Source organism: Pelophylax lessonae, assembly GCF_965119305.1.
Source record: "Pelophylax lessonae genome assembly, chromosome: 5".
In the NCBI taxonomy this organism is placed as follows: Eukaryota; Metazoa; Chordata; class Amphibia; order Anura; family Ranidae; genus Pelophylax; species Pelophylax lessonae.
The window spans coordinates 177,003,399-177,027,780 of NC_138772.1; the positions used below are offsets into that span (position 1 = coordinate 177,003,399).

Below are 24,382 nucleotides of genomic sequence, written 5' to 3' on the forward strand. Positions count from 1 at the left end.
TCATATAGATTAAAAAAACTCACATTAGCCAGTAGAACATTGCGCATACAATAGAAGACTCGAGGAAGATTGCGGTCCTCACTTCCGCGTGTGTGCGTCACTTCCGCTTCCTACAGGTGGACCAGTGGTACCCCTGTGATGGCAGCCCTTCATATAACTATTTATTATGACAAAGGATTTCCAGAGCACTATGGGTTATCTAAAGATAAAGCACAGAAGCAGTGCTGTGCTCTGTGCCTCCCGGCCACCTTTATTGACTGAACCATCTATTGAGGGATAAGTCAGTTGCTTAAGTCGCTCTGTGTGTAAATCATAGCTTTACCTACAGAGCTCTTTAAACAAACTATCTAGCATGTACAAAATGACTTCATGTTACCTTTAGATGTCATTTAATGTTTTTACTGAAAGACTGTTAGCATACTTGTCAGATTATATTTGTTGTAAATAAATGTCCAAACCTGTAACCTCTCAGTAAAATTTGTGGCTGCTCACTGTATGCAGTAGCTTTTGAATTTACACACATGGAAAGAGGTAAATGTGGAAAATGTTATACAGCTGTAGCAAACACCAGGCTGAGTAATAAAATCTAGATAAAAGAGGCAAATAAGTTGCTCTATCTCTTAGCCGTTTTGGTTCTCTTTTTTTCTTTTAGCCTTTGTTAAAATGTGCCCTTTAGGGAGATTCACCTCTCTATTTGTCCTATTTACTATTATCAGTGAAAGTAAAAGTAAAAGAAAATCCCATAGTTTAAGTTATCCTTAGAAAAGTAATAGAGAGGAAATCTTCCAATAGGGACACTAGTTCTGGTGACCTGGGGGGCCCCAAGAGATTCCCTTAATTTGCAGAGATTTCCTCTCACTTCCTGTTTGGCTATGAGACAGGAAGTGAAGGTAAATCTCCCCAATGGGACATATAACTCTCCCTGTATCCAAAATGAAAATTTCTCTATCGCTCATTGACAGACGTAGTCCTCGGTGATACAGCACCTTCGGGTTATGTTGCCTCCACAGGAGTAGGACTAGACAGGAAATAAAATGCTCTGGCCACACCCTAGGGGCAGTCCCCGAGGGTATATCCTCTCTCTCTCTGCCACAGCAAATCAGTTTTTTTCTGTCTAGTCAGGAGTAAGGACCTAGATACCTTGCTGGGATCTTCGGTCCTGGCAGGATTTTTTTCTTAAAAAGATTTTTTAGACAGTTTTTTTTTCTCCAGTGTTCCTGTGAGATCTTCAAGCAAGAAAGCTGAACTGGGCGACGGGCTGGATGTTGAGATCTGGTGGTCACCCCAGTTCAGCCTACGAGCGCGTGCAGGCCATAGCTCCGCGCTGGGTCGGCCGCGACATAGTCCCACTGGAGGGACTGACCCTGCGAGTTAAACGTCTCGCTGAAACGCCAAGGACCATGAGTCACGGCGTCCGTATTGATCGACAGCCCTCCCGCCCCGGTGGAGAGGGGTACTGTCAGGAGTTAGTGCCCGCCTGGTTCCGGTATGGTGAGTAGTATGTTCCCCCTTTCCCCTGACGGGTCTTGTGGTAAACGCGGACCCCTCTCTGTATGGTAAGGATGAGTTCCCCTCTATCCTATAACATGGCACAGATCCCCCTACTTTGAGTGTGAATTTTATGTGCAAAAAGCCAGGAGGCTTGGTTTGGGAGCTGACAATGTAATTGTAAATATGTTAAAAGATTGTAATCAGTGGCAGTATGGGAATCTTACTGTGATAATATAAGTATCCTACCAGTCAGAAGCCACGGACATGTAGACTGCTTTCCAAGTCAAGTCTCCAGCAATAGCAGGCCTTCCGACGGCCATGCGGTCCGCCAGGGTCCGGTACCGCCGACCAGGCTAAATCCCCATGTAGAGAAGGTGTTGTGATGCTCTGCAGTCACGCCGCTATTCGGTACAACCGCCACCATTGTTTGCTAGATCGCACGAGGCCGCCATTTTGGCGTAGCCTCGTGTCTCCAGCATGGGGGCGGCCATGTTTGAGGTGACCCAAACACCTCGTGGAGCTAGGGGAGGCGCCGGAAGGCGTGCAGAGGGGTGGAGCCGCCTCCTTTCTTCCTGGGCAGCCAGCCAAAAGACTTCCTGTTTGTGAAGACAGCGCTGTAACCTGTTGCAGTGAACTCTGAGCATCAAGTGGTGAGCCTGGGGGTCTATCTCTCTCTCTCTCGATCGATAGGGATCCCTAGCAGGTAACACTGAGGGGCTTTTGTGGCGCTGGGGGTCTGAAAAAAAAAAAAAAATAGTTTTTTATTTAAGTTTGGATTGTATTTTCCGGGTAGTTACTGGAATAATCATGGACCCTGCCACACAAGTACCCCCACCTGTTTCCCTCGAGGGGGCCACGGGACCCGCCGGTGCACAGAGTATGGATGCATTTACAGCAGTTTTGGAGTCTATGGTGGCTCGGGTGGAGGTGGCATGTCAGGGACGGGGGTCAAGAAAGCGACCCCCGCCTACCCCTATATTATCTGACACCTCTGACTCAGATTCAGAGACGGTCACTGCAGCTGCAGGTCCCTCTGCAAGGGCTGTTATCTCAGGTAAAGCTCCCTCAGACAGTGAGGAGGACGTTCATTCTTCCGCCATAATTCAGGAAGAAGCATTGGTGGACGCACTAGTTGTGGCGGTGCGGGAAACCTTAAGACTTGAGGTTGTACCGGCAGAGGCAACTGAAACAGAGATTCCCTTTGGTACTAACAAGCCCATCAAAACGGTGAAGGTTTTTCCTGTACCCAAGTGTTTTGGTAATAAAATTAAAGGAGAATGGGAGCATTCTAAGCGTACCTTTACTATTTCCAAGCGTATTGCTAGACGCTATCCGTTTGAGGAATCCCTCATTAAGAAATGGACGGTACCACTAGTGGTGGATCCACCTATTTCCAGGCTGAATAAAGCCACGGTTATCCCAGTGGAGGACACTTCGTCCTTTAAGGATCCGGTGGATCGAAAGATGGAAGCGGAGTCCCGCACTATCTTCTCCCTGATAGGGTCAGCATTTAGACCAGTAATTGTTATTGGTCTAGTTTCCCAGACACTAACGGAATGGGCGAGATTGGTACGCCAAGACCTAAGGGGAAAAGATATCCCCCAGGGAACATCTGATTTGATGGAACAGATTATACAAGGGCTACAGTTTGTCTGTGACGCAGCCTTGGATGCCACCCCCCTATTAGGGCATGCATCTATGTCAGCGGTAATCCTCAGACGTGTGCTGTGGTTAAAATGCTGGTCAGCTGACCTAGGTTCCAAAAAGACCTTGACGAATCTCCCCTTTCAGGGGAATCGCCTATTTGGGGCCACCCTAGATGAAATTATTAAGGATGCCACCGGGGGCAAGAGCACTTTCTTGCCACAGGCTGCTAAAGCTAAGGGACCTCGCAACAAGCAAGGACCTTTCTTTACCGCCCATAAAGGGTTCGCACGCCCGGCTGGAACAAGCGGGAAAGGCAAGACTCCTCCAGGAGGGTTCAAGAAAGGCTGGTCGGACAAACAGAGGACCGACTCAGCCAAACCCGAAGCAAAGGATTACACAGCCTGAAGGTGCGCCCCCACCCGGGTTGAGGGTGGGGGGACGTTTTCACCGGTATTCAGGACATTAGATCGAGCATCGACTACTACTACCGGTGCGATTCTTCCCTTCCAACATTTAAGTACTACAGGGAGCGGTAGTCACCGTTCCCTGAATAGATCTTTTCCTTTACCTTTTCCTAAGATTAGTCTCAATTCCCCACAGGAATCGGATCTGGTTGACCAGACAGACCAAGAAGCCTCTAGCCGGGTGACTTCGGTCCCTGAGATTCAACCAGGAGAGATCACCGTTCCTGATAGGAATCAGGTGTCGGATAAATGTGTGGGAACAGAAAACGACCAGACTTTGTCGGATGGTCAGGGCCAGATAGCTCTAGGGACGCCTGGTTCAAATCCCGTCAGTGCCAGTGGTCCTAGAAATTCTAGGCTGGCCTCGTCAAGCCGGCCTGGCCGACTGGGACTTGCTAGTCGCGGACGTTCCGTGGGAACTGCGTCTCAGGGAGTATCTGTGGTCTCGAGGACCAATCTACCATTGTGCTTTACAGTCGCTGGTTTTAATGGCCTGGCCATTGAGACCCAAGTACTGAAGGACAGAGGGTTGTCAGCTTCAGTCATTCCTACCCTTATTAAAGCAAGGAAAGCGACTTCCAGCAAGGTCTATTATCACACATGGAAGACTTATATCGCGTGGTGCGAATCTTTAGGATTTCCTCCACGTACCTATTCGGTGACTCGAATATTGGCCTTTTTGCAAAAAGGGGTTGAGCAGAAGCTAGCCTTGAGCACCATCAAGGGTCAAGTTTCAGCATTAGCAATCTTCTTTCAGAAACCTTTAGCTACCAAGTCCTTGGTGCGGAATTTCATCCAGGGGGTGTGGCACCTGGCTCCACCAGTCCGCGCGCCCTTACCGCCCTGGGATCTTAATTTGGTTTTGTCGGTTCTACAGAAACCTCCTTTTGAAAACATCAGGGAGATTCCCTTGCTTACTTTATCCCAGAAGGTGGCCTTCTTGGTGGCTATTACTTCTGCACGCAGGGTGTCAGAACTGGCTGCTTTATCATGCCAGTCCCCATACTTGGTGATTCATAGGGATAAGGTAGTACTCCATCCTAAGCCATCCTTTCTTCCTAAGGTGGTTTCAGATTTTCATCTGAATGAAGATATTGCCTTCCTTGTGTCCTCAGCCCAATCATCATCGGGAACATGCGTTGCATTCCTTGGATGTGGTTAGGGCAATCAGGGTATACCTGAAGGCTACGGAATCGTTCCGTAAGATGGATTCACTTTTTGTGATCACGGATGGCCCCAGAAAGGGGTTGCCTGCATCTGCCGCGACTATTGCCAAATGGATTAGACAGACGGTGGTACAGGCTTATTCTATTAAGGGTCAGAGTCCTCCGTTCCCTGTTAGGGTGCACTCCACTCGAGCGCTCAGTACTTCCTGGGCCTTTCGCCATCAGGCGTCAGTGGTCCAGGTATGTAAGGCGGCCACCTGGTCGTCGGTACATACCTTTACAAAATTTTATAAAATTGATGTCATGGCATCGGCGGATGCCTCATTTGGCCGCAAGGTTTTGCAGGCCGCAATTTGAGGAGACCGGTGGTCTACCTCGAGGGTTTTTTTCTGTTTGAAAATTTTTTTGTTGAGTCTCATCATTAAGGATGAGCATTGTAAACTTCTAGTTGGCACCGGTTGGGCCTTCTAGATTTGGATTTGATTTCCATTTTCCCACCCCTCATTTGTGATACTGCTCTGGGACGTCCCGAAGGTGCTGTATCACCGAGGACTACGTCTGTCAATGAATCGATGGAGAAAAGTTGATTTTTGTAAAATCTTACCGTAAAATCCTTTTCTCTTAGCTCATTGACAGACGTAGTACCCTCTGTTTTGGAGTTGGGTTGGGTTAAATTCTCTAAACACTGCTTTTGTGACATAACTGATTTGCTGTGGCAGAGAGAGAGAGGATATACCCTCGGGGACTGCCCCTAGGGTGTGGCCAGAGCATTTTATTTCCTGTCTAGTCCTACTCCTGTGGAGGCAACATAACCCGAAGGTGCTGTATCACCGAGGACTACGTCTGTCAATGAGCTAAGAGAAAAGGATTTTACGGTAAGATTTTACAAAAATACATTTTTTTTGCCTACAGCTCTAGTTTAAAGTCTCCTTTTTCAAAAAAAAAAAAAAAAACAATTAATAATATTATAACTTACATGTATTTACTACTATTTAAAAAAAAAAAAATTCTTTGTTGCGTCTTCTTTTGAAAGTGTCCCCCGTCCATGCTAACACTCTTTCTGTTCTATATGTTCCCCATGTGCTGCCGGGACTTATGGAGTCCCGTAGGACTCCCCTTATGTACATGCTGCCATTCTGTACTACAGCTGTACATGCAGCGCCCGAGCACAGCACACACAGTCAGCGCAAGAGGGACACACAGCAAAAGGCCCCTCCCTCCTCCTCCACAGCGGTGAGTGACAGCTACTCTGTGTCCCTTTTACATTTCCTGTGCAATGCAAATAAAAACAGGCAGCTCATGAACTTATAACTAGCAAGACTGGTGGAAGATATTTAATCATCCACTTGGTGTTAACTGCCTAGTTCAATGGCAGGGGGATTGCCTTCTCCCAGCATGGCTATGGAACATAAGTTACCATTGCAATCAATAAACATCCATACATCCCCATGGAAAATAAATGGAGGACAGGTTATACAATGTCTTCCCATGATTGGATTATCTATTGGAAAATAGGAAATATTTACAGAGAACAATGTAGCTCGGCAGAAAATCCTAACTTATTCTGACACAGAGCAAGCAGTGGGTAAGGTCTCTCCAACACTGCTCTATTCTGTTAATGGAATAAGGCTCTAGGTTTTTCCTATCTTAAAGCTGAAACCCAATATGCACTAGTATTTTTATACTCACTAAAAATAGAGAGTTTTTTAGGGGGGTCACATGTCCACCTTTGCTTTTTTCATTCTCTGGTGTCTGGCCAGTGCAAGGAATCTGTTGCAGCCAACATGTCAGTGCAGTGATGCCCACAACAACCATGATTGACATTTGGCCTAATGCCTAGTACACATGGGCCAATTGTTGGGCAATATCGGCCTGTTCAATAAAAGCCGACTGAAATTTGGCCCGTGTGTATGGCAGCTGGTCTGATATAACCTGGACATTTGGCCGGCTTCTGTTGGACAAGCATGCTGAAAAACCAGGAGCCGACCGACTCTCGATGGCTGAGAGGGCTGACTGGAGTGTTCTTACAGGAGGGCTGTCCCCCTGTCAGAACACAACAGTTCAGCAGGGGAGATCGCTGTACTAATGTTGGATCATAAATACAGTGGCTCCAACCGGAGCTGTCAGTTTTTTGGTTGAAAAAAAAAATAAAACTATTAGTATGAACCAGGCTTAAGCCAATACACACAGCCTTACCTTAATGTAAACAGTACCAGACAGTAAACCAGATGCTGTGTGTTACATCTGTTTGCAGTCCAGATAACACTGCATGGAATAAGACTCTAGTCTGAGCTCCCCTGCTTTATTCTGTACTGCTCTTGTTTAAGTGGATAAAACAGCAAACATTATCACCTAATGCAATATGGAACACAGCAAGTCAGTTGCACTCACTTGGAAGCAACAATACATTCCTACATACAGAGAGCAACAGAACAACATATACTGTTTGTTGCACGGGAGTTCCTGAGTCCCGGCATTCAGTGTGCACATGGAAGGGGCAGGTGACTAACCCTTTCTTATCCAGATGAAACTGGCTCTATAAAGTTGTGTGCACCACAGCTGATGCAGTAGTTAACTTCTGAGGTGTTGGAGGGCGGGTACCAAAGAGAAAGCATGTCTGCTGCAATGCGCCTCAAAAAAAATTCAGAAACACACAGTGGGGAGGGGCAGGGAGGGAAATTTAATAGTCAAAACAGTTCTCACAAAGTATAAGAGGCAGAAGCTGAGGGGACAGAAACAGGTGAGGCTGAAGTTTGGCTTTAAAGTAAATTTGAGCCATTTTCTGTAGATAAACAAGAAGAGTGACTTAAATTTGCTTCTCTGCCTTTTGGCTAAGATCAAGTATAGTCCTTTTGGCTAAGATCAAGTATAGTATCTGTTCTTATCAGTTTTGAGGAGGGAGAATGCCAGTGCCTTTGAACAAGGGGTCGCTGGTTAGTATTCCTCTATGATGTAATTGGTATGTAATAGCATGGTGGTGGGAGGGCCTTTTTCCTCCTGGGTTGAATCTGGCCTTGCAAAAGGCTTGTCCCCAGTTGTAGGCAAGGCTCTCCCTAAGCTGTCCAAATTCCAATACCTCCTGGTAGGGATGGGGCTGCACTGGTCTGGCCGAAGGCCGGGCTGTGAGAGAAGCCCATGGTGTATGTGCCCCTGGTATGGCTTGGCCAGGGGTGCCTTATTTCTCACAGGTGGGGGAGCACATCTAGAGTTTTTCGGCACTTTGGTAACTGCACCTACACACTTTTTTTCACACCTGCCTCTAGGGCTGGGCCTTTTGGCTGGGACTAGAGGAATTTTTTTTTATTCCTGGCCGAAGGGCCTGCCAAGGTATTGGACTTTGGCACTTTAAGCACTTCTCCACTTTCCCTTCCCCACTTTTGTGTGTGTGTATTTTTCTTTGTGCGTTTGTCACTTTGCCGGTTTGCACTTTACTCACAGTGATTAGTAGGGTCCTCAGGCCTACCCTGAAAGTCTTGGGAGGGGGTGGATATGGTCTTCTGGCCTAGTTTGCCCTCTCTCATGGGGCCTCCCTTTGGGGGAGCCCCACCTAGTACTTGGGGTGGACTGTTTCGGCAGTCCTCCTAAAGAACGGGGTCTGCCTGGTTTTGTCCAGGTGGACCAGTGAGTACCTCAGTCCCCGTCTGGAGTCTCGTGCTCCGGGGATCAGGGTCCGGGTCGGTCTTCTTTGAAGGTGGACCAGTTGCACACCCTGTTCTCACTTTTTTTGTGTGCACTTTTTTTTTTTTGCACCGGGTGTTAGTCTGAGTGTGTTTCACACACCACGGGCTTTAGAAGAAAAAAAAAAGAAGAGTGAATTAAATTATTTTTGGCAAACCCAACCATTTTCCTGTAACAGTGGGTTTCACACACCACGGGTTTTAGAAAAAAAAAAAAAAAGAAGAGTGAATTAAATTATTTTTGGCAAACCCAACAATTTTCCTGTAACAGTTTCTCTCTATGTCTACACACATGCTATGAATATCCCTCTCTGTGTACTTTAAAAATGTTATCTGGCCATACACACGTATCTTGTTTACACCTTTCTTTCTTCTTGTTTGCATAATTATAGTGCACAAGTCTAATATCCTATCTCACACCCTGTCAGAATAACATTTCTTTCCTTACCTAAAGTTTTCTTTTCCTCTAAATAATTTATCTAATTACATGGTTACACCCAAGTTCTTTTAGTCCAAACACCATGCCAACCATATGTAGTTGATATTTCAAAATCTCATCTGATCATACGTAAGTGTCTTGTTTACGCCTTTCTGCCTTTTTTTTTTTTTTTTTTGGGTAAGTATAATTAAAGTCTAATTTACTACCTCGTACCCCGTCAGAATTATATTTCTTCCCTTTTCTTCTAAAGTTTTCTTTTCCTCTAAATTAGCTGATCTAACTGAACTAGTTTCTTGGTTACACCAAAGTTCTTTTAGCCTTAACATGGAGTTGCCACTCCTTCCCTTTACTGGAAAGGGACTGAAAGAGAAAGAACTCTCTTTGTTGACCTACAGTGCATCCAGAAAGTATTTGCAGCGCTTCATTTTTTCCACATTTTGTTACAGCCTTATTCCAAAATGGATTAAATTCATTATCTTCCTCAAAATTCTACAAACAGTACCCAATACAATACCCGATAATGACAATGTGAAAATGTTTTTTTTAAAAACTTTGCAACTTTATTAAAAATAAAAAACGAAAAAAATTCACATGTGCATAAGACTCCGTTCACACTGGGGCGACCTGTCAGGCGACCAGGTCGCCGTAGGTCGCCTGCCATAGAGTAGCTGTGGACCCGTTCTAATAGGAGCGACACAAGTCGCTCCGACTTAGAAAAAGGGTCCGGAGCTTCTTTGGGGCGACCTGGAGCGACCTGCATTGACTTCAATGATATGAAGTCCGTGCCGGCTGCTCCGAGGTCGCGGTGCGAGCTGCGCACCGCGACCTGTGAGGTCGCCCTGGCAAGTAGCGTCGCCCCAGTGTGAACGGGGTCCAAGTATTCACCCCCTTTGCCTTGACACACAAAAATGAGCTCAGGTGCAGATGATGTCTCTACAACTTGATTGAAATCAACCTGTGGTAAATTCAGTTGATTGGAAATGACTTAGAAAGGTACACTGCTGTCTATATAAGGTCCCACAGTTAACAGTGCATGTCAGAGCAAAAACCAAGCCATGAAGTCCAAGGGATTGTGTATAGACAGGATTTTATTGAGGCACAGATCTGGGGAAGGGTACAGAAAAATGTCTGCAGCATTGAAGGTCTCATAAATGGAAGAAGTTTGGAACCACTAGGACTCTTCCTAGAGCATGCCACCCAGCCAAACTGAGTGATCGGGGGAGAAGGGCCTTAGGGAGGTGACCAAGAAGCCGATGGTCACACTGACAGAGCTCCAGCATTTCTCAGTGGAGAGAGGAGAACCTTCCAGTACAACAACCCTCTCTGCAGCATTCCACCAATCAGGCCTGTATGGTAGAGTGGAAAAATGGAAGCCAACTCCTCAGTAAAAGGCCCATGACAGCCCGCCTATAGTTTGCCAAAAGGCACCTAAAGGACTCTCCGTCCATGAGAAACAAAATTCTCTGGTTTGATGCAACAAGGATTGAACTCTTTGGTCTGAATGACAAGCATCATGTCTGGAGGAAACCAGGTACCACTCATTACCTGGCCAATTCCATCCCTACAGTGAAGCGTGATTATGGCAGCATCATGCTGTGGGGATGTTTTTCAGCAGCAGGAACTGGGAGACTAGTCAGGATCGAGGTAAAGATGAATGCAGCTATGTACAGAAACATCCTTGATGAAAACCTGCTCCAGAGCGCTCTGGACCTTAGACTAGGACAAAGGTTCATCTTCCAACAGGACAATGACCCTAAGCACACAGCCAAAATAACAAAGGAGTGGCTATGGGACAACTGTAAATGTCCTTAAGTGGCCCAGCCAGAGCCCAGACCTAAACCTGATTGAACATCTCTGGAGAGATCTGAAAATGGCTGTGCACTGACGCTCCCCATCCAACCTGATGGAGCTTCAGAGGTCCTGCAAAGAAGAATGTGAGAACCTGCCAAGAAATAGGTGTGCCAAACTTGTGGCATCATACTCAAAAAGACTTGAGACTGATATTGGGGCCAAAGGTGCTTCAACAAAGTACTGAGCAAAGGCTGTAAATACTTATATACATGTGCATTTTTTTTTTTTTTAGTTTTTTTAATTTTTTGCAAAGATTTCAAACCATATTCCATAATGACAATGTGATAAAAAGTCTGTGAAGGTCAGTGATTGCAGCGCTGCTATTTTAAATATATAAATAAGTGTTCATAAAACAATTTTAGAAAATGGTGATTAAACCATTCATGTAAACCATCAATAAAGTGCTATTCGGTGCAATTATTGTGCAAAATATCAAAAATAAAAAATAAAAATTAAAGTGCAGATATTACAATGTAAAACTCCAAAAAATGCAAACTGAGTGTAAACAGTCCATAAAACAGTTCTTTGCGGTAACAGAAGCAGGATACTTGGTCTTGCAACTTCGGGGTCTCCCCCTTAGGGTATCTACTTACCACTATGTGGTGTTTTTAAAGCAGATTATAGTGGAGTGAGCTGTTGTTTCTTGCAAAGCTGTTTGGACTCTGTTGTAAGCAATCCTTCTTCTTTTAAGCGGTATTCTCAGATGTCCTCATGAAATAAAGAATTGCTGGACATAGTGAGGACCGTTTGAACTGTGAATTTATTAGGTTAAAATACAATGGAATACTCACAAACATATAACATGATAAAGCCTGTATGTGCCTATGTTAGGTGCGGTGGTGTATCGCTCCTCAGCGTTCTCCTTTCCGACCTGAAGTCACGTGGCTGCCTCTCGGCCAATGGCTAGCCATGTTTGTGAGTATTCCATTGTATTTTAACCTAATAAATTCACAGTTCAAACGGTCCTCACTATGTCCAGCAATTCTTTATTTCATGAGGACATCTGAGAATACCGCTTAAAAGAAGAAGGATCGCTTACAACAGAGTCCAAACAGCTTTGCAAGAAACAACAGCTCACTCCACTATAATCTGCTTTAAAAACACCACATAGTGGTAAGTAGATACCCTAAGGGGGAGACCCCGAAGTTGCAAGACCAAGTATCCTGCTTCTGTTACCGCAAAGAACTGTTTTATGGACTGTTTACACTCAGTTTGCATTTTTTGGAGTTTTACATTGTAATATCTGCACTTTAATTTTTATTTTTTATTTTTGATATTTTGCACAATAATTGCACCGAATAGCACTTTATTGATGGTTTACATGAATGGTTTAATCACCATTTTCTAAAATTGTTTTATGAACACTTATTTATATATTTAAAATAGCAGCGCTGCAATCACTGACCTTCACTCATTTAAAGCACTAGCACTTTTATTGCAGCAGGCAGCTAATTTACAAACACTTAATTGGATAATTATCACACATCCCATAAGCGCGAGGTCCACAGTCCCGATATGATAAAAAGTCTGTTTGTAGAATTTTGAGGAAAATAATGATATTAATGCATTTACTTTCTGTAAGCACGGTATACTGTATATATTGATATAATAGTAAATATGTGTCTATCTTATACTGTATATATATTACCGTATTTATCGGTGTATAACACGCACTTTTTTCTCCTAAAAATGGAGGGCAAAGCTGCAGTGCATGTTATACACGATATTTAAAAAAAAAAAAAAAAAAAACAGGCAGCGCCGAGAGGCAGATGGGGGCGGGCCGGGCCGAGGAGAAGGAAGGATGAGCGGTCGCTGTCATAGGAAGTCCCACCTCCTATGATAGACAGCACAGTGGCCGGACATGTTATGTCTATCATAGGCGCCAGGACTTCAAATGACAGCGGCTGCTTGTCCTCCCTTCTCCTTGGCCCGGCCCGCCCCCGCTCAGTGTAATGGCGCTGGCGAGGCTGCAATAAAGGATACTGCGCTGGCTCCTGCTACTGCCTCCGTGTCCTGAAAGAAAAAGAAGATCACGGCTGCAGATGGGCACACCGCTGGATTGAAAAAGGACACAGACAAGTGTTTAGGGAGGTGGGGAAGCGATACAACTACTGGGACATTTTTTAACTTAATGCAGGGAGTGCATTAATCTAAAAAAAAGTGTCCCTTTTTTTTTTTTTAAATAACAAACATGTTATGCTTACCTCATCTGTGCAGTTGATTTTACCCAGGGCAGCCTGGATTCTCCTCTTCTCGGGTCCTTCTATGCTGCTCCTGACCCCTCCCTCCTATCGAGTGCCCCCACAGCAAGCAGCTTGCTATGGGGGCACCCGATTTGAGCTGCAGCTCAGTGTGTCCATTCAGTTTTGGAGCTGCCGCTCGGCTCCACCCCTTCTCTCTCCTGATTGGCTAACTGACAGCCGTGGGAGCCAATAGCGCACACTATTTAATAAATGTTTAATATTTAAAGCGAACTCCCCTATTCATCCATGTTTTTTTGCTTTATTTTGTTTAGAAATCACTTTAAAAAACAACTCCCTAGCATTTCTGGATGTGGCCATATTTAGGAAGGGCAAATGATTTATGTAGCATTTACTTCCTGGAATCCATCTGCCCTTGACTCAAGCATGCATGCAGGAGTGTGCTTAGCCGAGAAAACCCCTCCTTCTCTTCTCCTCTACCGAAGACTCCTGAGATGTATGACATCTATTACCTAGCCAAGAAACCAAGAAGTAACTGAAGAAATGTAAAAAAAAAAGTTTAAAACAAGTAGTCATGGGGCTACTTTCTTGATTAATTCCCTCCAGTGTATATCTCCAGTGTATATATATTTTTTTAACTTTGTCTGCATCAAGTGAACTGCTAACAGTAGGAATCACTAAAGGTAGAGGTGAACAAGACTACATCTGGGGGACCAATGGAAGAAAAGGCATGGTGCACATCAACACAAGGCTAATATTTTTAGCAAGGGAGAATGCTTTTAATGTGCTATGAAAGTGCTGCAACGCATTCAGATTAGTATCACCATGCCTTAAATGTTTGGAGTGCTGGGATGGCATCTCTTATGAAGAGGAAGTGGGGGGGGGGGTGTGGCAACACCAGCAATGAAATGGCAGGAAAAAATAAAAGCTGTGAAATGTCGTTTTATGTGTACATGTCTTTCTCAATCTCAGGTGAGGGCAGGGGATTTGAGATCGCCCAGGGACGTCTGGGACCCGGTCGCATTCATCACTGCATGAGATGCATTGGAGCTGCAGAGAGTGCCCTCCAACTCATGTGTGCCAGAGCTGCCCAAAGACAGACCTTTGGGAAAAAGCTTTATCATCATGTAAGTATGTGTTGTAATTATGGCTTGGCAGTTAAAAAAAATTGGATGTAATTACTTGGCATACACCTTCAGGATTAATTCATTCTGTTTATTGCATTTGCCAAACAAGTTATTGTGCATATTATACAATTTAGTACATAATAGTGTCTTTAATTTATACATTGCTTTACATACTGTACATTGACATCAGTCTATGTTCCCAAGCAGCTCACATGTACACATACCAGGACCAGGGCCAGTGCTAGACTATTTTGCACCTTAGGCAAGACCAGTTACTTGCGCCCCCCCCCCCCCAAAAAAAAAATCGAAATTAATTTTTTAACTGTAGCACCAGAACTCCTGTATAGCACCACACTGATGACCTATAGGGGCTTTGGACAGGAGAGGGGGGTACAGCCAAGTGGAAGGGGGATGCAGCCAGGTGGATAAGAGAGGCCGGTGCAGCCAGATGGGGGGGGGGGAGGACAGAGCCAGGTGGAAAGAAGAGGGAGGGGTGCAGCCAAATTTGAGGAAGACAGAGCCAGGTGGAGGGGGGATGCAGCCAGGTGGATAGGAGAGGGCAGTGCAGCCAGATGGGGGGGGGGGCAGAGCCAGGTGGAAAGAAGAGGGGGGGCGCAGCCATATTTGGGGAAGACAGAGCCAGGAGGACAGGAGAGGGGGGTGCAGCTAAGTAGGGGGGGTGCAGCCAGGTGGATAGGAGAGGGCAGTGCAGCCAGATGGGGGGGGGGGAGAACAGAGCCAGGTGGAAAGAAGAGGGGGAGTGCAGCCAAATTTGGGGAAGACAGAGCCAGGTGGGCAGGAGAGGGGGGATGCAGCCAGGTGGGGGGAGGACAGAGCCAGGTGGACAGGAGAGGGGGGTGCAGCCAGGTGGACAGAAGAAAAGAGGTGCAGCCAGGTGGACAGGAGAGAGGGGGCAGCCAGGTGGGGGGGGACAGAGCCAGGTGGACAAGAGAGGAGTGAAGCTAAGTGGAGGGGAGGACAGAGACAGGTGGACAGGAGAGTGGGGTACAGCCAGGTGGAGGCAGCCAGGTGGACAGGGGAGGGGGGTGCAGCCACTTGGACAGGAGAGGGGGGTGCAGCCAGGTGGGGGGGAGGACAGAGCCAGGTGGACAGGAGAGGGGAGTGCAGCTAAGGGGAGGACAGAGACAGGTGGACAGGAGAGGAGGGTACAGCCAGGTGGAGGCAGCCAGGTGGACAGGGGAGGGGGGTGCAGCCAGGTGGACAGGAGAGGGGGGGGTGCTGCCAGATGGGGGGAGAACAGAGCCAGGTGGGTAGGAGAGGGGGGGTACAGCCAGGTGGAGGGGGGTGCAGCCAGGTGGGGGGAGTACAGATTCAGGTGGGTAGGAGAGGGGGGGTATAGCCAGGGGGAGGGAGGTGCAGCCAGGTGGACAGGAGGGGGGTGCAGCCAGGTGGAGGGGGGATGCAGCCAGGTGGACCAGAGAGGGGGGGAGGACAGAGCCAGATGGACATAAGAGGGAGGTGCAGCCAGGTGGACAGGAGGGGGGGTGCAGCTAGGTGGACAGGAGGGGGGATGCAGCCAGGTGGACAAGAGAGGGGGAGGACAGAGCCAGGAGGGGGGAGGGGGGAGGTACAGCCAGGTGGACAGGAGAGGAGGGTGCAGCCCGATGGACAGGAGAGGGGGGTAAAGTCAGGTGGAGGGGGGTGCAGCCCGGTGGACAGGAGAGGGGGGTACAGCCCGGTGAACAGGAGAGGGGGGGTACAGCCAGGTGGAGGGGGAGTGCAGCCCGGTGGAAAGGAGAGGGGGGAACAGCCAGATGGAGGGGGGTGCAGCCCAGTGGACAGGAGGGGGGGGGTTCTTACCTTAGTGAGATGTCATCACTGGTACATTTTTCCGGCTCCCTCCACGTGTCAGGCAGCGGCAGTCACAGCTTACGCAGGGAAAACCTCCTCCAGCTCCACCCCCATGATAGGTCATCTGATATCATCTCTGGGTTCTACTAGGTGAAGTGAACTAAAATAGGTGGATGGCTAGTGGCCGCGGGGCAGGCTGCAGGGCTCCACCAGGACAAATGGCCCGGCGGCTCCAGCTCGGCGTGTGCCCTATGGCCAGTCCGGCCCTGGGTGCATTCATTTTGGCTGTCTTGTCCACAACGCTGCCCACCCTGCTCCTCCAATGGCTGCACATCCCTCATGGATGGAGATGGGCAGAGAGTTGACAAGGCACACTGGCAAGGTACACTGGCACGCTCAGATCCAAGGGACGGAGGAGGAGAGGAGGCTGATTGAGTTACTGCAAATCTCCCCCTCCTCTTCGGTGTCTGATCACAGCTGCAGAGCCCTGGCTGCGCCCTAGGCGGCAGTGTGCCCTAGGCGGCTGCCTAGTTCGCCTAGTGGGAGCGCCGGCCCTGACTAGGACCACTGTAGGTAGGAACCAATTACCCTACCTACCCTGTTCTATGCAAGGACATGCAAACTCCACGCAGATGTGTGCTGGTTTGAATTTAGTCCAAGGGCCAGAGTACTGCTTGGCACAAATGCTAACCACTAAGCCTTTGTCCTGCCCAATATCAGGCGATGAAACACTATTTTGCTTGTAAAATGGCAAACTATAAAACATTTTATCACCATATACATATAAAGCTATATGCTTGAGGCATGACATGCTTTTTGGTTTATTTTTATTATTCAAAGCAAGCTTACCCATCCATCCAAGTCTCTATACTTTATTTTGTTAATAAATCACTTTGAAAAACACTCCTCTGCTCTTAGCTCAGGCACGCAAACAGGTGGCTGTGCTTAGCTGAGAAAGCTCCTCCTCTCCTCCAGACAAAAGAAAAAAACTGCCCATGGAGACTCCTTGGATGCATGACATCATTTTTTGCCTAGGCCAGAAACCATAAAGCAAATGAAGAAATAAAAAAAAAAAAAAAGATGAAAACAAGTGAATATAATATACCTTCCTTTCTATTAACTAATTCTATCAGCATGAGAATTAAAAGTAGTTAATGCTGTTTGAGAGAGTATAATTCCATTTTAAGGAATTTGGATGCACCTTTTCCTACTTACCATCCTATGCAAATCTTGTGGTTTTAAAACCTGCATTACATACTCATTGCAAAATTGGCAAATAAAAGCTTTGATAAGTTAAAACCTTGTATTTAAATGATTGAGCTGATATTTGTTGTTTACATCTTTTGGTTTCTATCCACCAAGCATATTTGACACCTGTAAGGATTACTAGAATAAGGCCCCTTTCACATGGGTAACCCGATCAGGTCTGTCTGTCAGTTTATCAGGTGAACCTGATCGGATTGTCCATGTATCCCTGTGCACCAGATGTGCCTACCTCCATAGTTACATAGTTACATAGTTAGTGAGGTTGAAAAAAGACATAAGTCCATCCAGTTCATCCTATGATGTGTGTGTGTGTTTGCTTTTAACCGTACATTGTATACCCCTGTATGTTGTGGTCTTTAAGGTGTCCATCCAATAGTTTTTTGAAACTATCAATGCTCCCTGCTGATACGACTGCTTGTGGAAGAGAATTCCACATCCTTACCGCTCTTACAGTGAAGAACCCCTTACGCACTTTAAGGTTAAACCGCCTTTCCTCAAGTTTTAGTGAGTGGCCACGTGTCTTATTGTATCTCCTTTCTCTGAATAGTTTGTTCCTTATGCTAGGGTCGTCAGTACAGTATTTGTACATTGATATCATATCCCCCCTCAATCGTCTCTTCTCCAGAGAGAATAGGTTCAGTGCTTGTAGTCTTTCCTCATAGCTGATGTCCTCCATTCCCCTAATTATTTTTGTTGCCCTTCTCTGGACTTTCTCCAGTTCCAGCACATCCTTCCTGAGGACCGGTGCCCAGAATGTGGCCGGATGTGGCCGGACCAGAGTCTTGTAGAGTGGAAGAATAATCTCTTTATTTCTGGAGTGAATCCCCTTTTTTATACAACCCAGTATTCTGTTGGCTTTGCTTGCGGCGGCTTGGCATTGCATGCCACTGCCAAGCCTGTTGTCTACCAGTACCCCCAGGTCCCTTTCCATCCTAGACTCACCCAGAGGTTCCCCCCCTAGTGAGTAGCTTGCTTTCTGGTTTCTGGCCCCCAAGTGCATTACTTTACATTTTTCTACATTAAATCTCATCTGCCATGTAGTTGCCCACCCCGTTATTTTGTTCAGGTCTGCTTGCAAGATTTCCACATCCTGCATAGAAGATATTGGCATGCCTAATTTAGTATCATCTGCAAATACTGAGATTGTACTAGATATCCCCTCCTCTAGATCATTTATGAATAAATTAAACAGGATTGGTCCCAGGACAGAACCCTGGGGGACCCCACTTTCCACTCCCGCCCAATCCGAGTACTCCCCATTAATCACCACCCTCTGTACTCTCCCCTGGAGCCAGTTCTCTATCCAGGTACTCACCTTATGGTCCATACCTTCCTTCCTTAGTTTGTACAGTAAGCGTTTGTGGGGAACGGTGTCAAAGGCCTTTGCAAAGTCCAGATACACCACATCCACAGGCTTTCCTTTATCTAGAGGGCAGCTCACTTCATCGTAGAAGGTTAATAGATTGTTAATGGTTTGGCACGAACGATTTTTCATGAATCCATGCTGATTACTACTTATAATACCGTTTTCATTACTAAAGTCTTGTATGTGGTCCCTTATCATCCCCTCCAAAATTTTGCAGACTACCGATGTTAGGCTGACCGGCCTATAGTTACCCGGGATATATCTCGGCCCCTTTTTAAATATTGGTACCACGTTGGCTTTTTTCCAATCAGCTGGCACCATACCCGTCTGTAAACTATCCTTAAAGATCAAGAATAATGGTCTGGCAATCACCTGGCTGAGCTCATTAAGAACCCTTGGGTGCAAGCCATCCGGTCCCGGGGATTTATTTATGTTAAGTTTCTCTAGTTTAGCTCTAAGTCTATCCTCTGTTAGCCATGGCAGCACTTCCTGAGGTGTATTATTTAGTTCGGCCTTACAAGCGGGGTTCGTGTAGCCCCCCGATTCCTTTGTGAAGACTGAAGAAAAGAAATTATTTAACACTTCCGCCTTTTCTCTGTCCTCTGTGGCCATTTTTCCTTTATCATCTTTTATGGGGCCAATGTGCTCTGGCCTCGCTTTCTTACTGTTTATATACTTAAAGAACTTCTTGGGGTTCTTTTTACTCTCCTCCGCTATATGTCTCTCGTGTTCTATTTTAGCCGCCCTGATTTCCTCTTTACATTTCTTATTACACTCTTTGTAGTGCTTAAATGCTGCCAATGACCCCTCAGTCTTGTATTTTTTGAAGGCCTTTTCTTTAGCTCTAATATACATTTTTATGTTGGAGTTTAGCCACCCAGGGTTTAGTTTTGCAACCTCCAATCCAGTCTGCTATCCAGTCTGGAATTCCAGTCTGGAATTAAGGGCTTGGCCCCTTAATTCCAGTGAAAGGAACTCTTAAGGCGTCAGCATACCAAGACATGTTGGACAATTTCATGCTCCCAACTTTGTGGGAACAGTTTGGGGATGGCCCCTTCCTGTTCCAACATGATTGTGCACCAGTGCACAAACAAGGTCCATAAAGACATGATGAGCGAGTTTGGGGTGGAGGAACTTGACTGCCCTGCACAGAGTCCTGACCTCAACCAGATAGAACACCTTTGGAATGAATTAGAGCAGAGACTGCGAGCCAAGTCTTCTCGTCCACATCAGTGCCTAACCTCACAAATCCGCTTCTGGAAGAATAAACATTCCCATAGACACAATCCTAAACCTTGTGGACAGCTTTCCCAGAAAAGTTGAAGCTCTTATAGCTGCAAAGTGTGGGCCAACCCAATATTGACCCCTACGGACTAAAAATAGGATGTCATTAGATTTCATGTGATTGTATAGGCAGGCATCCCAATACCTTTGGTAATATAGTGTATTTCTCGTCAGAATTTAAGATACGTTGAAAAAGATGCTGACTTATGGCATGTTGTTTGGCAGTGGTCCTCTATATCAGCATATTAAAAGGCAATTCTTGACTTACTACTTACATCTGAAAAATGGCCTGGGCAGGAAAGGGGGGGAAGTGACCAGTAGACAAGTGATTGAAAGACAATTCTTGACTTAATTTCTACATTTTCTACAATCCATGGTACCAGCTACTCCTTTGATATGGCAAATAAGGATACAGGGCAGAATTGTAAATTATGGGGTATCATATGCAAACTCAAAGTCAACAATTTTTAACAATATACGAGCCCTGTTAGATATAACGTAGTCATACTGGCTAGCTTGGTAGACTTCTCAGACAGTGATGCCCCGGTGTTTTGCTGAGACTACAAATTATACAGCACTTGCACTATATGTAATCTGAATGGAATTAAATGGCCACAACTTGTTGATTACTATTATTTGCAATACAAAAAACAGTGATAGTATACTAAATGTTGTAAACTATAGCAACCAAAAAGAAAGCAGTTTTTACTTTCTGGCTATAGTAACTGTAAGAGCAGGTTCACACTACCACGACTTGTCAGGCGACTTGGTTGCCTGACAAGTAGCGCTCCATTCTGTGCAATGGACTCTTTCTAATCAGAGAGACTCAAGTCGCTCTGACTTAGAAAAAGGTTCCTGCACTACTTTTGGGTGAAGTCAGAGCGACTTGCATTGACTTCTATTATGAGATGTAATTTGCAAGCCGCGATGAAGTCGTGCTGCACGGGTGACTTCAAAGTCGCCCATAGTCGGGGCGACTTTGAGTCGTGGCAGTGTGAACCGACTCTAGTCTGTTTTGTTTTTTTTTTTTACTATCTTTGCTGCCCTATTGATGAGCTCATATTTCTGCTTTTTCACTCGTTTTTGCTGCCTTATTGATAAGAATATATTTCTGCTCAGCTCAGTTGTAGTCTAGGATGGAGGCAGCATATATGCTTTCAAAATATGGATTGGCAGTCAGTGCATAAAGCCTCTTCTCACTTATCTCTTTTACTTGTGTTACCAAGCACATTATATTGTAGTTACTGATAAGAGTTTCTGCTTTGTGTGTACAGGAATGTCTGTTGCTTGCTCCTTTTTTAAGTCTTAGAATGTAAAAGAAACATTGCTAAGCCTAGTGAAGCTCCCACTAACTTTTATTACTGGAAATATGTGATATAAATGCAAACTGCTCCATTTCTTATAAAACTTTATTTAGGATGCCATAAGAAAAACAGATGACACAGCGTGATAAAGTAAGCTAAACAAACAACTTAGAGGTGTTCAATTTCCTGCTAGGAACAATTTATTGTTCTTCCACTCTGATAACCATGTATCCATATAAACATTTGTGGTTTCTGTATTTCCCTTTACTCAGGAAGTGGTCGCACACTGGATAGCCGAAAGCCGCATTGCTATTGAGCAAGCTAGATTGCTGACACTGAGAGCAGCCAAAGCCATAGACACAGTCGGCAGTGCCCGGGCTCGAAAAGAGGTACAGAACCTAAATATTTGATTCAGCTTCATATGCCTATTGCACCAAAATTCACTTTTTTTTTTAAATATTATTAAGTATTGGCTTTCAGATTTCAGTTTTTATTCTGTTTTTTTATTGATATTCTGCAGAAGTGGTATAGTTCCAATGGGTTGCACAGTGCTTTTCATAATAAAGGGAGACAGTATTGTTACAATACAGTTCAAAAGAAATAGGGTTAGGAGGGTCCTGTTTGTTAGAGCTTACAATATAAAGTAAATCATTAAGTGTTTAACACTTAATTCGGACCTTCATCCAGGAATTTGAATTCCTCTCTTCTGACTCCTTCCTGGCCTGACCGAATTTCTATCCATCTATGGCCAGTTTTACAGAATAGGAAAAAATGTTTATGTAAAGCAATAAGTACTTTTCAAAAATCTTACAGTCCTTGCTACCTGAATCCTTAGTCAGGCAAGGATGATGTAAGTTGAGTGATCTAAGGCTTGTGCAAACACACCACAGGATCGATAGAACCTGGCAGAAACCCACAGCGTTTCTGCACATGTGCAAAATCCTGCTAAAATCCCCATGCATGCGCAGAAACCAGCAGGTGTCTGTCGATCTATGGGACCTGGCGGAAACCTGCAGCATGTCTGCACATGGGCGGGGGTTAGTGGGATTTCACAGATGCCCAGACATGCCTCAGGTCTCTGTCAGGTCCTATAGATCCAGCGGCATGTCTATGCATGTGCAGAATATCTGTCAGAGTTGGTGGTCCAAGAACAGAGCCATAAAGAAAGACTTTGGACTGGAAGGAGGGAAACACTGCACGTATATATTATTTTGTTTACATATAGGAATGATTAATATACATCAAAATAAAAATGTATCTTTCGTTCATTGACGGACACAGCTCCTGGTATTCATAATAACAATTGGGTTTATACCCCCCCCCTACAGGAGTAGGGCATTAGGCAGAAAATAATTCTGGCTACACCCATGGGCAGTCCCAGGGGGTATACTCCCTCTCTCTGCTATAGCCACTCAGTTTTTTTCTGCCTAGTCAGGAGTAAGGACCTGGTTCCTTGCTGGGATCTTTGGTCTTGGCAAATTTTTTTCTTTTTACATAGAAATTTTTTCTCCTGGATTTTTCCTGTGAGATCAACAATCAACTGCCGGACTGGGGGACGGGCTGGATAATCTAGATCTAGTGGTGCCGCCTGTCTGGCCAGCAAGCGCGAGCAGACCTCAGCTCCGCGCTAGGTCGGCCATAACGGCCAGTGCATTAAACGCCTCGAGAGGTTGCATACGACCGGATCTCGGCCTGAGTCACAGCGTTCCTCCTGGCCAACAGCCCCCCCATTTCGATGGAGAGGGGTTCTCTCTGGAGCAGTGCCCGTCTGGTTCCTGGTATGGTGAGTAGCTGTCCCCCTCTTCCACTGGAGGGTTTTGGGGTGGACGCGGGCCCCTCCTTGGGACGGTCGAACCCCTGGGTTCCCCTCCTTCCCGCAGGCACCCCCCTTGCGAGTGCCTTACCTGCCCCCCTCTCCCCTCCACATACGTTAGGGCTGTTTGGCTGGTCTGGACACTGTTCCTGGGGTGGGGGCAGGGCGCTTACTAGCGATGGGGGGCGGGGGGTTGCGCCCCTGGCGACCAGACGATTGACTATGCGGGGGGGGGGTTGTACCGGGTGTAGGCTCCTGCCAGGGTCCCCCATCCTGCCTGGATCTGTCCCTTAGGCCTGGTCTCCCTCCTGGGTCCCTGTATGCCGCGCAGGGCTGCTATTTTGTTGTAGCCTGTGTATTCCTATACACGGCGGCCATGTTTGTGTAGTTCGGTGGCCATTTTGTTGTGGTTAATAAGGTGCAAGTGTTGTTGGTATGTCGGCGCTACCACAGTATGCAGAAAATTAAAATTTACATGAATGTCATAAAGATGAAAGAAAGTGCACTGTGCGTTCAAGTAAATGTCATAAAAGAGCATAAAATGGCATAAAAATGCAAATACAAGATTCCATAGAAAGTGCACTGTGCGTTTTTATCGTGTGGACCTATAGGGGCCGAGGTGCCACAACATAAAAGACATAAAGTGCTATGTGCTGAGAATTAAACCGTACAATAAGGTTGTGCCAGTCCACTGAGTGCTCACACCATATATCGTGCAAATATATATATATAAGGTGCTGTTACCCGTGGCCCCCCACAAGGCAAAAGCACTTACCACACACTTGGTGTAAGGATACAGCTGCACGTGTAATCTGGTTCCCACTCAGAATCAACATAGGCACACAAAAATGTTATGGGGGTGAAAGCTGCGCGTATAGCCTGGCTCCCACTCAGAGTCACCTTAGGCACTGCAATTAAAAGATAGCCTCCATTGCGTAGTATTGCTGTAGATACAAGGAATAAGCTATATCCACTCACAGTTGGGAAGTTCACCATCAGCGTGCAGGGTCCGCTAAGCTTGAGCGCTTCCGCGTTCCACAGCCGGAACCACCACCACCGGAAGTGACGTATGACGCAATAAGCCACGCCCTACGCGTTTCGTCACTATGACGTCGCTCCAGATGATGATGATGCTGAGGCTCGCTAAGTGCTTGTGCCTGGCCACCAGGTGGTGCCGCCTGAATCTGATTTGGCCGCAGCAGCCATGGGTCACCCTGCTGGGTCTGCAGCCACGCGTCTGGAATCCTCTGATAGTGAGGATGATTCCTCCACGTCTGTGACCGCGCACGAAAAGGCGCTGGTGGATGCACTGATTGTATCTGTGCATGAGACCCTAAAGATGGATGATGCAGCAGAAGCTGCGACGGAGGCACAGTAACCTTTTGGCACTCACAAGCCATCCAGAGCGGCAAAGGTGTTTCCTTTCCCTGCTTATTTTGACAGAATTGTAGCTAAAGAGTGAGGACGACCAAAG

The 24,382-nt window shown here is 46.2% G+C and overlaps 1 protein-coding gene across 2 annotated transcripts in view; it reads left to right on the forward strand.

Moving 5' to 3' along the window:
• ACAD11 (acyl-CoA dehydrogenase family member 11) overlaps nucleotides 1-24,382 on the forward strand; it is a 246,609-nt gene that overhangs the window by 129,041 nt on the left and 93,186 nt on the right. Inside the window, exons 17-18 of one of the 2 annotated variants that reach the window (XM_082259502.1) lie at nucleotides 13,909-14,063; nucleotides 21,368-21,484. The exons of the other annotated variant lie outside the window; for it this stretch is intronic. Of the exons in view, the coding sequence (XP_082115628.1) occupies nucleotides 13,909-14,063; nucleotides 21,368-21,484 (272 nt within the window). The remainder of the gene's footprint in view (nucleotides 1-13,908; nucleotides 14,064-21,367; nucleotides 21,485-24,382) is intronic. 2 annotated transcript variants of the gene reach the window in all.